General features: G+C 38.1%; 1 protein-coding gene across 5 annotated transcripts in view; it reads right to left on the minus strand.

The window, feature by feature from the left end:
* G3BP2 (G3BP stress granule assembly factor 2) overlaps positions 1–16,442 on the minus strand; it is a 74,839-nt gene continuing 58,397 nt past the window's right edge. For 4 of the 5 annotated variants that reach the window (XM_080930401.1, XM_080930402.1, XM_080930403.1 and 1 more), the window contains exons 3-12: positions 15,514–15,595; positions 13,998–14,171; positions 12,799–12,889; positions 12,066–12,168; positions 10,831–11,011; positions 9,836–9,934; positions 5,314–5,416; positions 3,956–4,084; positions 3,119–3,237; positions 1–2,815 (exon numbers count right to left, since the gene is read on the minus strand). In XM_080930401.1, coding sequence (XP_080786527.1) covers positions 2,543–2,815; positions 3,119–3,237; positions 3,956–4,084; positions 5,314–5,416; positions 9,836–9,934; positions 10,831–11,011; positions 12,066–12,168; positions 12,799–12,889; positions 13,998–14,171; positions 15,514–15,595 — 1,354 coding nt within the window. In that variant the 3' untranslated portion in view covers positions 1–2,542. The remainder of the gene's footprint in view (positions 2,816–3,118; positions 3,238–3,955; positions 4,085–5,313; positions 5,417–9,835; positions 9,935–10,830; positions 11,012–12,065; positions 12,169–12,798; positions 12,890–13,997; positions 14,172–15,513; positions 15,596–16,442) is intronic. The other variant, XM_080930404.1, reaches the window with a different exon arrangement.

Genomic DNA, 16,442 nt, shown 5'->3' on the forward strand with positions numbered 1-16,442 from the left:
TGCTGCAGACATCAGTAGTTTATTGTTTTAGTCCAAACACATTCAAAATGGAAACTCAAAAAGAATACTTTCCACCTGAAACAATTAAACTAGATTCTACCAGCATATAATGCTTAACACATTACAAAATAAAGATGGTAATCCACTTTCTTCTATACCTAATAAAGCCAAGATGGTAAAGCCGATTTGGTTGCAATAGTTTTATAAGGATAGAATATTACCATCAAAATAAAACAGAATCAGCAAATAACAGTAATGGTAGATGAGTACACTTCTTAGTTTTTCACTAAAAGGGGGACACAATGTTAAAAGTCCACAGTACTGCAGGTGAACAGTCACCATGTAAACTTCTCCATGTGATGTTTTAATGTTTCATTTGTGGTATGTAAAGGCTGAAGCTGAATGGCTCTTAGCTCCAATTATGTTACACTTAACAGCTTTCTTTTGTTGCCAGAACAGTATATATGGGTTACAGGGCAATATCTTGGATTGGAAATATATAAGCTTGTGCAGATGTTGCTGTGTGTAAATATTTACACATATACACACATAACACAATAGGGAGGAGGAATAAGAACAAAAAGAAAATTACACCTAGGGGCAAACCACTGACAAGAAAGCCACTTATTTCAAAGTAGTTTGGGTAAAAGTTTCAAAACTACAAAGTAATTCTCTAGTACGAACTTCAAGTACTATACATTAGAAAGTGTACAACTGTTTCAAACAAACAAAAAGCTTTAGCCTTCCAAAATGGAAACTACAAAAAATCTGTGTCCACAAAATATATGCAATAGTGCAAGACATTTCCTCAAACATGGAAGACCTCATTCTTAGGGGAAAAAGTAAATTTTACCCATACTGCCCAATTGCCAAAAAAACCAATGGTTTAATAACTAGCAAACAGTCACAAAGTTGAGAACCACTCTGCTCCCATGCCAAGTGTACTGGTCCTCACTAAGGTAGAATGGAGAAGTCTTCCATGTCAACAAGCAGCTTTAAGTGGTCACAATTGTTTACCCCGCTTCTTGCTTGAAACACCAGAAATCTGAAATATACTGATTGTTCCAACCGTAAAACCAGATAACCTTTATCATCCTTGTGGTTCACTGGAACCGGTTATAAAGACAGACAATAATCCAGCAGCTAGAAACTTTGCTCACAGGATTGTTTAAAGATTCATGTAAAAATAAAAAGATGTCCTCCCAGACTAATATTCAGGAGCCATTTGGGTGCTGACATCAGTTCAAGAATTGTGCAAAATGAGTTGACAGTTCCCGTCCCCCATTCTTCCCTCTGAAAATTGCAGTACCCTCACTTGGATGTTGGGGAATCTGACTGCTTCTACAATGCAACAAAATTTCTGCCAAGTTGTTTGACGTTTCCAAGAACTAGGTGACATTATAGACTCAACTGACTTCTCCCTTCAAACACACGACTCCCTCCCACATAGAACACGGATGGTAACTGAAGAACAGATAAATAATAAGCATCCATTTGACTGATTTAAAGATGCTGCAATTTTTATACATCAGTGATTTTTGTGAGCGTTTGCGGCTGTGCAGCACAGCAGTTCATTAACCACACTGTACAGAATCACCAGCAGGACTGGAATGATGTTAGAGAAGGCACCATCATGCTTATTACATTACCAGAGAACAAAACACAGGAAAGACAGTTTTCACTGTACACAGCTTAAAGGAAAAGGAGGAGTGTGTTGAGCAGCCATCCATCCCTGTACTCAAGAGGGCAGGTAGAAAACTGACAAAATGGAGCTCCTAAACCTGGTCTAGTATTCAAGACCATAGCTTTTCAAGTTCTCGTTTTTGTTATTTCGTTCATAACTAAATGCCTTCCTTCTGGAATATTTGCAGTCTTGTTAAGGTCTGTGTGCACTCGCTGGTCACAGCAGCAGATAGAATGCCCTCCTCATTTCACAGACTATTCTCTACTGGAAAAGAAGATCAAACTTTCTTTCCCCTGTTGCCTCCTGGTGCAGACTTCAATGTTAATGACTTCAGAGTACCCAATAGTGCATCTGATGAATACGTAACAAGTTTCTGTTTGTGTTGGGGGGGGGGGGGACGGACCAAGAAAAAAAGGCAAGATTCTCCAATTGCACAAATTGCACTATTTGTGTTTCTAACATTAATAGCAGAAACAGTTAACACTTAAACAAAATGTGCAGCAGAGGGATTTTTGTTGTTTTTTTTGTTTTGTTTTGTTTTTTGTTTTTAAACTCAAATGACCTGAACTTAGTGGGTATGTCTTTTTTTTTTTTTTTTTTAAGTTCATTTTGTTGTAGACAGTTTAAGATATGGTCATTTCTCAGTCCTTAATTCTCCAAGTCTAGCTTTATAAATTAACAATATGAATCCTGTTGTGAAATTGGGGAAATAATGTCCACCTCAATTTAACTGATAACCAAAAGATGCTTTTCACATCAAAGAAATGATCAAAAAGGCTGTGTCACATTCCAAAGCCAACCCTAACAAGAACGCAAACACGATGAGTTAGGTGCCAAAACTTGGCCAGCAGGGGAGCTTCAACGACGCTGTCCTGTGAAGCGGCCTTCCATTTGCCCGGTTCCTCTTCCAGAGCCAAGTTTCTGTGTCATACCACCCCGTGGAGGTGGCCCTCTTCCTTCACGGTCACGCATCATTCCACCACCCACAATTCCACGTGGACCACCAGGACCCCGATCATTGCGTCTGACATCCCTGCGGTCATCGCCACCTCCTCTGGTTTCTCGCTCTCTGGCAGCTCTTGTTTTCTTCTCTTCCACATTTAAACGTACTTCTCCTCGAAACATAATTGGCTTTAAAACAGAAAAATGACATGAATGGGTTACACAAAGACATTAATTTGCATACATAAGAAAATCTTTTAAGAAATAAGAAACGTTAACAAGTCATAATGTAAATTTCAGCCCTTTTCAGTTGAGCAGATGAAAGATGATCCATTCAGACTGTAATACTATCTTTATTCTTTGCATAAATACCATTTCACAATTAACTATTTTTAGCTTTACCATAAAAAGGATTTTCTATGGTTTTAAATGTTTCAATTCATCCTATATACAACAAAAAAGGGAAAATTTTATGCCCCTTAAATCACTTACTTTTGCAATTAAGATTCTCTGAACTGGTTCAGAGTCATCAAAAACCACAAAACCAAAATTTGGAAGTTTTCCCCCAACACCCTTGGTATTGATGCGAAGTTCCACAACGTTTCCAAAACCTGTGAAAATATACATTACAACCAAGGGTTAAATATTTTAACAAAACATCCTAGTGGCTTTAATTGTCATGTTTCTGATTTATCTGAAAACGGCAAAGCGGCTACGCAGAATGGTTGCTAAGGACATTGCTCAGGAGAGCCACCAGTTCTATGCACAACAACCTTAGCAGAGGCTTGTCTCCACAGGAGAGAAAAAAAAAAAAAAAAACCTGCCTGTCAAGTGTTAGAAAGACAACATTTTCCCACCGTTCTAACAGTGGAGTCCTCTAGTTTTAAATGCAAGACTGTCTGTTCCAGACATTTTCTTCCTCAGCTCCTGAACCTGACCAACACTGTGATCTCATCATCATTTCTTCCCTTCTGAGCAAATTAAAGTGAGACTGAAAGCAGGTAAGATACAATATGGAGACAAGAAATTTTAAAAGCTGGGTTTTATTCTGACAAAAAGACTTGTTTCTTCCTTTAGTGCTTTATTCAAAATCAAGAACATTTTCTTTAAAGGGAAACCTTCATGTTGCAAGTTATGTCATACGGTAGAGCTGTTGTCCTGTTGTCTACTTGGACAGAACACCCCCAACCAGTCCAGATTCTCTTGCTCACGGAGGGCAGGTCAGGACCACAAGAAGAGGACTGAGCCCTGGCGAGCAGCTACGTTTATCTAATGGAGGGTAACCATTATACTTAAAAGTAGAACACAAATGCAAACAAAACCACTTACTCATAAAGAATTCTTTCAGTTCATTTTCATCAATATCATGAGGCAAGTTACCAACAAAAAGCTGATGACTGTCTGGATAACGAATTATCCTCCGGTTGTCAGAGTCATTCTGTTCCATATCTCCTCTGCCTAAAAGACAGGTAGAAAGGAAATTCTAAAGCCTATGACAACATATAAAAACAGTACAAAGACATGAAAGAAAAATCAAGCACAGTGCCAGGCATACCCTAAATCCCAACAGTCAGGGTCTGAGTTCTAGGCCAGCCAGGGCTACACAATGAGACCTTGTCTCAAATACACAAAAAACAAACAAGAAAGAAAAAAAAACCAAAACTCTAAAATTCCTGCTTTAATAAAGCCGAGGTGCTCCTTGAAGATGACACGTGGTAAGAGCGGGTGGATAAAGAGCACAAAGGAAGAGGTCCTGACTTGACTTGTAGACTATGGAGAAGACTAGGAATGGCTAGTACTCAGGACAGTTATCTCTAAAACCCAGGAACAAAAACTTGCAGTCAGTAAGGAATATTGCCCCGAAATATCTCCTTAGTGTTTTGAAATAGAATGGTACAGCCAAATCAATGTTAACTCTACCAGCATTTCCTTTTTTAGGCCTCTTATCTCCCAAAGTACTGTCACATGTAAATAATCTTACTTGATTCTCTCATAACATAGCAACAGTCACAAAAGACAAGCACAAGAAAACGTATAAATTTGAGGCTTAGTAACATCCATCCAAAGCATTCTCTCTTTTAAAAAAACATATCTGTCTTGTTTATACATGTATGGGTGTTTTGCAATGTATGTCTGCATCACGAGAATGCCTATTGCTGGCAGAGCAGAAGACTGCATTCCAGCCCAGACTGGAGCTACAGACAACTCTGACCACCACGTGGGTGCTGGGAACCTGAATCTTAGTCCTCTGGAAGAGTAACTTTTAACTGCTGCACCACCTCCTTAACCCTGAAAAGATTACAGAATCTTATATCTTACAGAATTCAAATGGTCCTAAACTTACAATGCAGTTATGAAAAGTTAGTACAGCTCAGGAGAAGTCAGTGTGAAGAGTTTTCCTGAAGAGACAGAGTATACAGTGAGCTGGATCTAACAACTCAGCTTAGAATTCCTAAATGCAGCAACAATCAGCAAATGATTAAAGGGCATTTTATCAAACCACATGTCTCCACAGAGGTCAGCAAACCCTCTCTTCAAAGTTGTTAGCCTAGGCTATCTTAGCAGCATGCCCTATCTCACTGATCTGATCATCACAAGGACTTGTGCATGAAACCCAACACCGTCTTTACGTCTTTAAAGTTTAGTCTTTCCAACTGTCCAAAGCCACACAAATAAGCTGAGCTTACCTGGCCTTGGTCCTCGAGGAGGGAAACCAGGTCGCTCTCGAGGTCGCTGTTCACGCACACGTGGTGGCTGAGACTGAACTTCTGGTTTAGCATCAACCCTTGGCTAAAATATAATAGAAAAATTATTAAAATTTTTATATTATAAAGAAGTAATTTCTACTGGAGAAAAGAACCAATCAAAACAACTATCAGCAAATCACTAGCAAGGATAATGACATTAAGTTTATGATGTTTTTATAAAATTTCCTATATGTGTGAAAATACTTTTTAAAAGATATTCTGTACCAAGCTAGGACTGTAGGGTAGATCTTAATTTTCTTACTCAATACTACATAATTCACACTAAGCTGCTTTTACACAATAACACTCTTTAAAATTAAAATTATACTCACAATAAACAGGTAAACTGCTACAAAACTCACAAAATGCAAGATGAGCAACTCCATATACATACAGAAGACAAAGTTAAAATGCTTTCTTATCTTATAAAGACAAGAATATAGACACAATTCCTCAATAAATGCCTAGTTTGCTGCTTTCAGACATCAACCGTGCTCAGTAAACATCTCCTAGCCCATCCCATCATCTTGAAACCAATATTTTAATAGTTCAAACAATAACCCTTTTGGCATGGTGGCAAGTCACTGAAATCCCAGCACTCAGAAGGCTGAGGCAAGAGGATCTTAAGTTCAAAGCCAGCTTGAAACAGTAACACCACATCTCAAAAATTAAGTGACAAGAGTTTCCATATAAAATCTAAATAGTCCAAGAAGCCCTTTAGAAAGGATTGAACAACCATCTTCCTTAACTGGATGGGAATGACAGGACCGGTCTGTCAACTGCTAACTTAAGTACACTCAAGGATTTTGTAATCAATAATGCCGTCCACACCTCTCATTCATTTCCCCTCATACAATAGCATTTTCAGCATTCTCAATCTCCATGAGCTTTCTACTTGCTCAAGAATTTATAGCCCAAGGAAAAGACAAAACTAAATGAATCATCAAAAGATTCATTGCAAGCATTCAACAGACTATGGGCATCCATAGTAGTACTTTGGCATCCAAAAAGCTAGTACTTTAATCTTTAAGGACGCTGGTCTAAGCAATACTCATAACTTTTATTAATTATATAACTGGCATGTTATAATTTGCAAAGATAAATCTAAATATAAAAAAAAGTTGCAGCCACTATAACCCAAAGATATATACTAGCATTGAGTTATGTTTAAGATTTACCTACTCTTTACAACCTGTTTTTTTCCTCTCTATGTAGACTTCTTGTCCCAAGATGAAATCTATTCACTTGTCCTGGAATCTGCCTACTTACATTGTTGTTTTTGCTGGGTGTGATGGTGCATACCTTTGATGTTAGCACTTAAAGAAGCAGAGGCAAGTGGATTTCTACCAGCCCAAAGGCCAGCCTGGTCTACATAGTGAAAAAATTCAGTCTTTGTTATAACGCCTATCTAGCTATCTTGCTTTGGGTGTTTGGAAGGTGGCAATCTTTGAAAGAATTGTTTTTTTTTTTTTTTAAGATTTATTTTATTTTTATGTGCATTGGTATTTTGCTTGCATGTTATGTCTTATGTGTGTCTGAGGGTACCAGATCCACTGGAACTGGAATTGCAGACAGTTGTGCTCTCCCACTCGAGTGCTGGGTCCTCTCAGCCTCAGCCCAAGGGGATCTTAAACTTGTGATGCTACCGCTGCTGTTACTTCTCCCCACTGCTGGGACTGCAGACTGATGTCTCCATCATCCAGGAGACTGGAGAGGCAGTTCCAGGGTATCTGAGGCCCTGTTTCAGCTGCTACAGGTACTATACAAATATATGTGCAGGCAAAACCATCCATACTCATAAAAACAAATCTTTAAAAAAAAAAATCAAATATATCCTACATTTAGAATTTTCAGGAAAAAAAATAGAACACTTAATCTAAATATTATCAAAGATCTTGAGGCTCTGACCTTATATATTTCAAAACTTGTAAGAAAAATAAATTTATCTTATAAATAATTTGTACTTGATTTGGTAATTTTGACTTTGGAAGTAGACAAGAGTGCCAGTGCATAAGAACAAAAAGCAGAAAATCATTCCTTTTATTAGGAAACAAATGTCAGCTCAGCTAGCTATGTCTTCTCCCTCTTCTTACCCACAAACTAAAACTAGGCATTCCTAACAGATGAAGTAGCTAATAGCCTACTTATTAAGGCTTTCAATTTAACTTCATGTAACCAAAAATATGATTTTACAGCAAATCCTACAAATGAATTTCAAACAAATATTAAATAAAAATAAATGGTCAAAGCAAGTCAAAAAGAGGCATTACTACAGTCATACACAAGCCCTTCAATGGAGTGTAAGCTATCAAGAGAGCTGATCAGGTCCAGCAAAGACTTCACTTACCTACTTTATCTCAATGCCTACCAATACCCTAAGGCAGACTTAACTTCCTTTTAATAAATAATCTATTTAAAACAAAGGAAAAGAATGCTGTTCAAAAGCAACAAAGTAAGTTGAAGGTCACTAAACCAAGTGAAAACATCACAATGTATTCTACAGATAGCACAAAGACACAATAGTCTTAAAGCTTATGCTTTACTTTAATTACGTGTGTGTACCTAAGTGTGGGCATGTGCACATGAGAACAGACACCTAAAGAGGCCAGAGGCATCAGGTCCCTGGAAGTGGAGTGAGTTCCAGGTAGTTTTAAGTCACCTGACTTGAGTGCTGGGAACCTTAACCCAGGTCCTTGATATGTGCTCTGAACTGCTGAGCAAATCTCTCTAGCCCCTTAAAGTTTAATTTTAAAACATTTAATGGAGTGAGAAATAAAATATCTTTGAAATAGACTCAAATGTAAGATACCTAACAGTTTAGAACCTAGTAAGTTTAACACATACCTTAAAAAAGACATACTTTAAATACTAAATACCTTATTCTGTTATGAATATAGAGACCTAATATCCTCCATGAGACACTAAAGAAAAATTTACGCATTTAGAACCACATGTAGAGTGACGTGCATCTACATAAATCCAAAAGCCAGGCTATATTTCAGCTGTCTAAACATGGGTGAGTTATGCTAGAGTCTAATTTTCCTATCTCTAAAATGGGAATGTTAATACCTCTCATACAGGGTGGTTTTAAGGACTCAGTAAGTATCTGAGTATACCATCTCAGTACTAGGGAGGCAGAGGCAGATGGATCTCTGATTTCAAGGCTTGCAAAGGCTATACAATGAAACCTGTCCCCACCTCTACCCCCCAAAGAAATGTGAACATAACACACTGACCATAATGGCTAGTCAAATAAAAGGAATATATTGCTTAACTTCTTAGACACCGAGCTGTAGCCACACTTAGCAGTCAGCGAAGAGCACCAGCAGCTCTTCCAACAGACCAAGGGAGCTCCATTCACAGCACCTACATACATGGCAGCTCACATCTCTAGTCCCAAGGGAACCAACACACTCTTCTGGACTCTGAGGGCACTACATGCATGAGGTGCACATGAATGCATAGGTAAACCCAAAACCCTTAAGTTAAAATTTTCAAGTGTCACCAAATCTCTCAAAAGGCTCCACATGTGAATCTGATAGAAATAAAAGATTTCAAAGTCCCAAGTCACTCGTCCCTTCTCCAGATTGGTTTGAAAAGCACAAATCATTAGGGTTGAACTTTGACTGGGATCAAATACAACCACCTTTAAATATTCAACCAGAAAAAAAATACCACCACCACACAGGTATTATGGTACCGTGTACATGTGTTACTACTTTTAAAACCTCAATGTTAGACCACCTAAAAAATGTATACATTAACTATTTTAAGTGTAAATTTTACAGGAAAATGAAGCTCTACTCAAAATGTAAGGGGGAAACTGAATACTTATATATGCCAATAAACTTAATTCAAATTTAACCTACCCTATCTACCAAGCATAAGTGTCATTTTCACAGTTTTGGAAAGCTCTGAAATGGATAAGATGACAAACAGACAAAAAGCAGAATACTAAAATGATTCGTTAAGGTGAACACTACAGTCATAAGTTGGTACAGGCTTCAATCAAATTGTGTCAAACACTCAGAGACTGAGTTTAGGCAATGTAAATATATATAATATATATTGCAAAATATATATTATATATACACACACATATATAAAGGTTTCTATTTCTTTAGAACAGTGATTTTTTAAAAGTCATTCTATTTTGTGCCTTTCAAAATTTCTTGCCTGAAATACTCTTGCTAAGTCGTAAAATTGTCAAGGAGTATTTTTTTTTTAAAGAAGCCTTTAAAATGACAACATATTAGTAAAAACCAACTTAATCTGTACTGCACACACCCAAATCCCACCTCTGTAGATTAACAGACTTGGCATTTAAAGTGGGTGCACTGACATTTAATACATTTTGAATGTTTAATCCATACTTCTGGTTGACTCGCTTAAAAATGTATAAAAAGTAAGCAATTGGCAAATGTAACAAGGATACAATCCAATGTGTTCACAGATTGGTTACCTGTGAGACTGGTGCTTTAACATGGGGTGGAATTCCAGAGGAAGAAACAGTACCACTAGGAGGCAGGTTTTTACTGGTCACTGAAGCCCAGGAGAAAGCCTGCAGGAAATGCAACAAACCTAGACTACTAATCATGGAAAACCACCAACATTCCTATAGGGAAACTTCCAAATATTTAATCTGTTTTCATTTCTAATCTGTTCCTTTATATTGAAGGACTTCCTAATAGAAAGGCACACACACACATGCCAGTCTGTGTGCCAACTTTCAAAATCTCATTATGCAAGATACGACTATTTTGTCTCAACTGCTAAAACCACACCAAGTTCCTACATAACCATGTGGCAAACCACTGTCAACTAAACATGCTATAAAATCTGAACAGAACTGACTTGTCTCCTTTGGGGAAGACAGGATGTGTGAGGGGTAGTGTTAGGGAGGAAAGGCACAGGAAGAGCAGAGTACTGTTGAAGACTTAACAGACATTACAAAGTGAAAGAGGACTCCTGCACTCCTCTCCTCTCACTGCCCAGTCTATTCTAGCCACCTACTGACAGAGATAGACGTTTACATGGTATACTATGGTGCCACACATCTGTACAAGAGAATTAGTAGCATGAGGAAACTGATCCCATTTATGTCACAAACAGGTTGTCGCTCACAGATCAACTTCAGGTGGGGCACCGCATGACTCCTGGAGCATCAGAAGAGATGAACAACTGAAAACCTCACACATGGACTTGAATAATTTCATGTAACTCAGTCAACACTGCACACAGACAAGAGGGATCTTAGGTTATAAATTTCACTCTTAGGAATATTTTTAGGGTAGAGAGAAACCATAAAATCTCTCCAGAACAACAAAGACTCCAGCTTCTTTCATATACATAAGTATAGCTTACTATTTCAAATGACAAAACCAACGCCATGCTTTATCAATGGCACCAAGTATGAAAATGCGAAGTCCCAAATCCGAAAAGTTCCTTTGAGCTCACCTTTGGCGGTTCTTGAGGCAGAGAAGCAGGCTCGGCAGGAGGAGGAGTGGCCGACTTCTCCTCTAGCTCTTCCAAGTGTTTCTCCTCCACTGGTGGTTTCAGTTCTTCAGACTTTGTTGCAGATTCTGGCTCAGGTTCAGGTTCATGAGAGGATTCTTCTAAAGGCTCCTCTATGCCATTACTAGAATGAAACACCTAGGTCACTAGGCATTCAGATGAAAACACCTGTTTCTCTCCAAACTGACAGTTGTCATTAGTAATGTTCCTGCATTTGTAAGAAAGCATTCTCTGGTCACGCACATGGCAGCAGGTACGGATAGAGACTGCCTGCCATGCACATACGGTGCTGTACCAGAGTCACCTCCAGTCTACACCCATCCTTTTTGTTTTGCTTTTGTTGTTTGAGACAGGATTTTATTGTGTGTCCTTGGCTGGCCTGAAACTCACTATGTAGACTACACAGGCCTCAAAAGTCAGTGAGATCCACTTTCACATCTGGCCCCATCAATTTTTAAAAATGGGTTTTATTACTCTTGCACATAAGGGTATTTTGCTTACATGTATGTCTCGGAGGCTGTCGGAGGGCATCAGATTCCCATGGCTAGGGTTACAGACAGCCATGTGGGTTCTGGGGATCAGCTGCTGCTTGGAACAGTTGTATCATCCCTACAGCCAAACCTAATCACTTTAAATCTGAGTGGTGACAAGGTCTCCTCCAGTGTTAAGTATAAACCCTGTGTCTGTTTGTAATCAGTGTGTGTAGGGGCAATGCATGAGGTCAGGCCTTCAGGCAGTTACCTCGTTCCACTTTACGGAAGCAAGAAAACTTAGGACACCAGGTTGCAGGGTTGAGTGCCATCGCGGGCCAAGGCACTTCTCTGCCATAGAATTTTACAGAAGTAAGTTCAGTGTAATGTCCTAACAACCAGCATTCAACCACAGCTTTGATATAAACCGTATGAAATTTTTGAATTAAGTAGTATATTTTCAGTATCTTGATACATGTCATATGTAAGTAACCAAATACTGGCTTAAATATGGGGTTTTAACAAAGACGTATCCCCAGGGGCTGAGGGTGTGGCTTAGTGGGAATGTGCATAATTTAACATGCATGAAATACCTAGTACCAGAGGAAGAAAACTAACTTCCAGAAATAGTCCTAGAATGAACTACCTTCCAGTTAGTTCACTACAAGTCAACGTGAATGCAACCTTGCAGCTGCCTGCTAGTCTTACGTCACAGGGTGTGCGTCATAGTAAGCGCTGTTAGCATTCTCTTGCACAGGTTCAGGAGACGGCTGCCTGTCTTCTTGTTCCTCTTCCACTTCATCTTCTGACTCTGACAACACACAACACACCACATCTTTTTAAAAGAGGCTCATATAGGCTCTAACATACTTACTGTAGTATGTTTAAGAGTTTGCTAGTTTAAAATGTTAGTAGACTTACAGAGGCAGTCATTCACTGAAATATTCCCTGTTCCCCACAAACTAAAGAGAACAAGCAGGAAAAAAAATTATTATACTCTTATTTTAACAAGATATATTGGTAAAGAAAGGAAAAGCAAGGAAGCTAAAAACCATTATTTTGGTTGTGTGGTCATATCTATTTAAGAGTGGTAATGAAAAACTGGTGTTATCAGTGGACCATGAATAACTATAGTAAAGCCACAACTTGGCTGAGCAAGAACAGAAAAGAGTGAGTTCTAGGCCACTCATTTCATTTTGATAAAAGTGTGTCCCCAAGACATGTCCAGAGTATGAACCAAATTTTAGTGTAGTCTGTACAGGCTTCCTAGGTTTGACTTTTACATAATTTCATGAACACATATAAATTATACTTCCAATAACAAAAATTAAGGGGGCAGGGGAAGTTTCAGTTCAAATAAACAACAAATTTTCAAAAGTCTCATACTTATAGAAATTACAAAGACTATTAAGAGACCCTTTTTCCTTCAAGTTAAGCTCACCTTCATCAAGTTCTGGTTCAGAATCACCAAATACTTCATCTTCATAGCGAAACATATCATTGTGAACATAAAATTTATTTGGAACAGATCCCTATGGAAAAATAGTACACAAGTATTGCATAAATACCCATAAACAGAAGTACCCACAATATCCTCAAACAACTGTAAACATCTATGGCATTACATTAAAAGAACAAATTAAATGTTACACACAATCTCACATGAGATCCATATTTTAGTACAACAGAAATAATCCAGACTAAACAGAATTATCCAAAACTGAGCATGTCATGATGCTAACAGAAAGAAAACAAACATATCACCAAGTGGTTTATAAACTGCAGTGGCCAATGCCTATAATCCCACCTCTTTGAAGAAAGAGAGCTCAACACACAATGAGTTACAGAAAGACTCAAAAAAAAAAAAAAAAAAAAAACCTACAATACACACATGAAAATGTCAAAGCCTAGCATCATGGAGACTAGTGATTAAAAATAAAAAACTATTATAATTAAAAAACTTCTAAAAATTGAATTCATAAAGTTTTTCCACTTTTTCCAAACCTTTTAAAAATATAGTTTAGTATTTCAAAGATTATGTGTGTTTTTTCCTCTGTCTTATGCCCCTGGGAATCAAAACTCAGAGCCTTCAACACAAAGCCAAGTGTTCTACCCCATCACCCACTTAACACATTTATTTCCATATCTAACTTTAAAGCACACATGTATATGTCCAAATAAACTGTATCGACACTCCTAATAAAATCTCTCAAAAACAGCAGCTGGCTCACTGGTTAAAAACCCAAGCTGCTTTTGAAGACCCAGGGTTTAATTCCTAGTATGACAGCTCACAACTGTTAACTCTAGTTCCAAAGGATCTGAAACCCTTCCAACTTCTATGTGCATCAGACACATAACCATACAAGCAAATAAAACACTCAAACACATAAAATAAGAAGCAATATAAAAGGACTGGAAAGAGGTTTGTTCAGCAGTTAAGGGTGCTGCTGCTCTCCTGCAGGAGCCCTCATGGGACAACTATGTCAGCTCCAGGACATCAAAAGTAAGTAAAATTCAAATAAACTAAGTAATTAAAAAATAACAAAAAGCACATCGAAACCTGCAGGAAGAAAGATAGCATTTCAATAAACTATTAACAAATTATTCATATAAATACAAAGTAAATGAAGTAAAACCTACTTCTGGAGCCAGAACAAAGGTTTGCATAAACTTCCTCTCAGGCTGTCCACTGTTCGACAGCAAGCCCATGACCTGCACCACTACCCCATCACTCAAGGTTGCATGAGCATCCACATGACGGATTTTCGTATGACATTCACTGAAGTTCAGAGATAACACTTTGTGGTGTATATCCTTTAGAGAAAAAGGGTGAAGAAAATAAAATTCTTATGCCACCATATTAAGTAAACATCACTGTGCGTACATTTCCTCACAACACAAAAAGGTCAGCTATTTGCCTTTTTTGAATACCTACCTGTAAACTACTATCACCTCTATACCAGAAATCTAAATGCATATTAATTCTGTGCTGTTGTCTGAGCATTTTACAGCTAGCTCTCCCTTTCATTTCTCTGGTTAGCTCAGTTGGTAGAACTTGAGACTTAATTTCAGGGTTGTGGGTTTGAGCCCAGCTGGAGGCCAGATGTAAAAGTAACTTTTATATGCCTGATATAACTGTAGTCTCCAAGGCTTACTTTACTGCCTCTGTGTGCTAACCTTGGCCTCATCCTGGACGCTTATAGCCTCCATAAAAATCTAATCTAGGCCTAGAATATTTTCAGCCTCTGAGATTTGCTGCTGAATCAGCTCACCCCTTCCTAGTTCTGAACTCTGGCCGGCTGATTCAACTCAGCTGTTCCAGCTCAAACCCCTCTCCAAGCTGACTGATTCAGTCTGGCTTCTCTCAGCCTCTCCTGAACTGCTTGGCCTCAAACTAACACTGGCAATCTGTTCCAATCTTCTGACTCCTCACTCTGGCTCATTCTGTCTTCACCTGTCTCTGTAACACTGCTCTGGTAAAATGGCTTCTCTCTCTCTGCACTGCCCCTTGAGTTGTCTCCCTTTCCTCTCTTTTCATTGGGCAAATCCTATTCTGTCAGATCTTTCTCTGGTTCACTGTCTGCCCCTCAACTGGACATCATTTCTATAACTTGGGTGCTTTCTTCTACAAAATAACTTTATCTTCATTGTTTGGGATTAAAGGTGTATACTAAGGGCATGTCTGTATTCCAGCCACAGGGATTAAAAGTGTGTGCTAAAGCTGAGCCATAAGTAGAAAACAAAATTTTTTTTCAATAACTAACACAGTCCTGAGGTTCAGTGTGATCAAATATCCTGCAACAGTCAGTACCAGCCGGCCATTCTTGTAAACTGTTATCAACTGCCTTTTGACCTCATACCTCATCTTACTTTATTATGATGTTTGCTGATACTGTTTTTCTACATCCAGTTTGTTTGCTAAGGACCAAGTCTAGAATCCAAATGAAGCTCCAAATCCTCTAACATCCTTTCTTCCCATCAAGATTAATTATTTTGTACATTCCTGTAACATTCAAAATATACATTCTTAACTATGTGTATAAAGCATTCCATGTTCTTCTTTTAAATTCATCCTAATACAAATACAGTTCTACTAAAGACACCTACCGAAAGACATTTTCAAAGACATATTAAAAACAGATAATTTGTAACTTACATTTTGGCCATAAACTGCTTCCTGGGGCTTTCCACTGGCGTCCACTCCACCATGAACATAGGAGGAATTCCTGCCATAAAACCTGAAAGACCATTGACATTAAAAATATTACCACTAACATGTCAAGAAAGTTTAGGAGCCATTAGAGTTCTGGTAATAAATAGGTAAGAGTCCTTAGGCATGAACATGAATGACTATTCCCTACAGTCACTGTAAGGATTAAGTTAATCAATGCCCATAGATAGAATCCTTAGCATGCTCATGTAACAAGGCAGATGCTCAATTAGCTACCCTCAAATGTGTGTCAATTTTTTATCACATCATTTAAAGGATGAATCAGAGTACATCCTAAATACACTTAGTACTCTAGTAACTTATTTATCAATTGTTTTCTTCTGATAAAAAAAACTCAATTGTCCAGATTTATCTGACAATCAAATGTCCTGCTTAACACTCTCTTCAGTGACCTCCAAATGGTTCTGACTCCATAGGCTTACAGCTCACAGATTTTGGATGATCGAAATTAATTCAAAGACCAATAAAAGTCTACAGTCATCCCAACATCAACTTTCCTCCTATTTAAGTTACTAAGTACATAATTTATAAGGTGTTCTCCAGCTTTACCAAGCAAACAGAGGTACAAAAAAGGAAGAATCTGCCCAATAGTCAAACATAGCAGAACTTGCTCTGTGCCAAGCAGTATTTTCAGTGACATATAATGGTTCTTTTAATCCAAACAATTTCATAAAATTGTGCTATTATCTTAGCATGTACAGAAGTTAAACAATCCACATAACCAGATCACACCACTTGACATGTCACTCCAGCTCCAGGGAGGATCTGATTCCTTCAGCCTCCTCAGACGCCTACACACATGTGCATGCCTACACATAACACATACACACTTACAAGTAAATCTTCATAAAACC

This window comes from Micromys minutus (genome assembly GCF_963924665.1).
Source record: "Micromys minutus genome assembly, chromosome: 1".
Taxonomy (NCBI): Eukaryota; Metazoa; Chordata; class Mammalia; order Rodentia; family Muridae; genus Micromys; species Micromys minutus.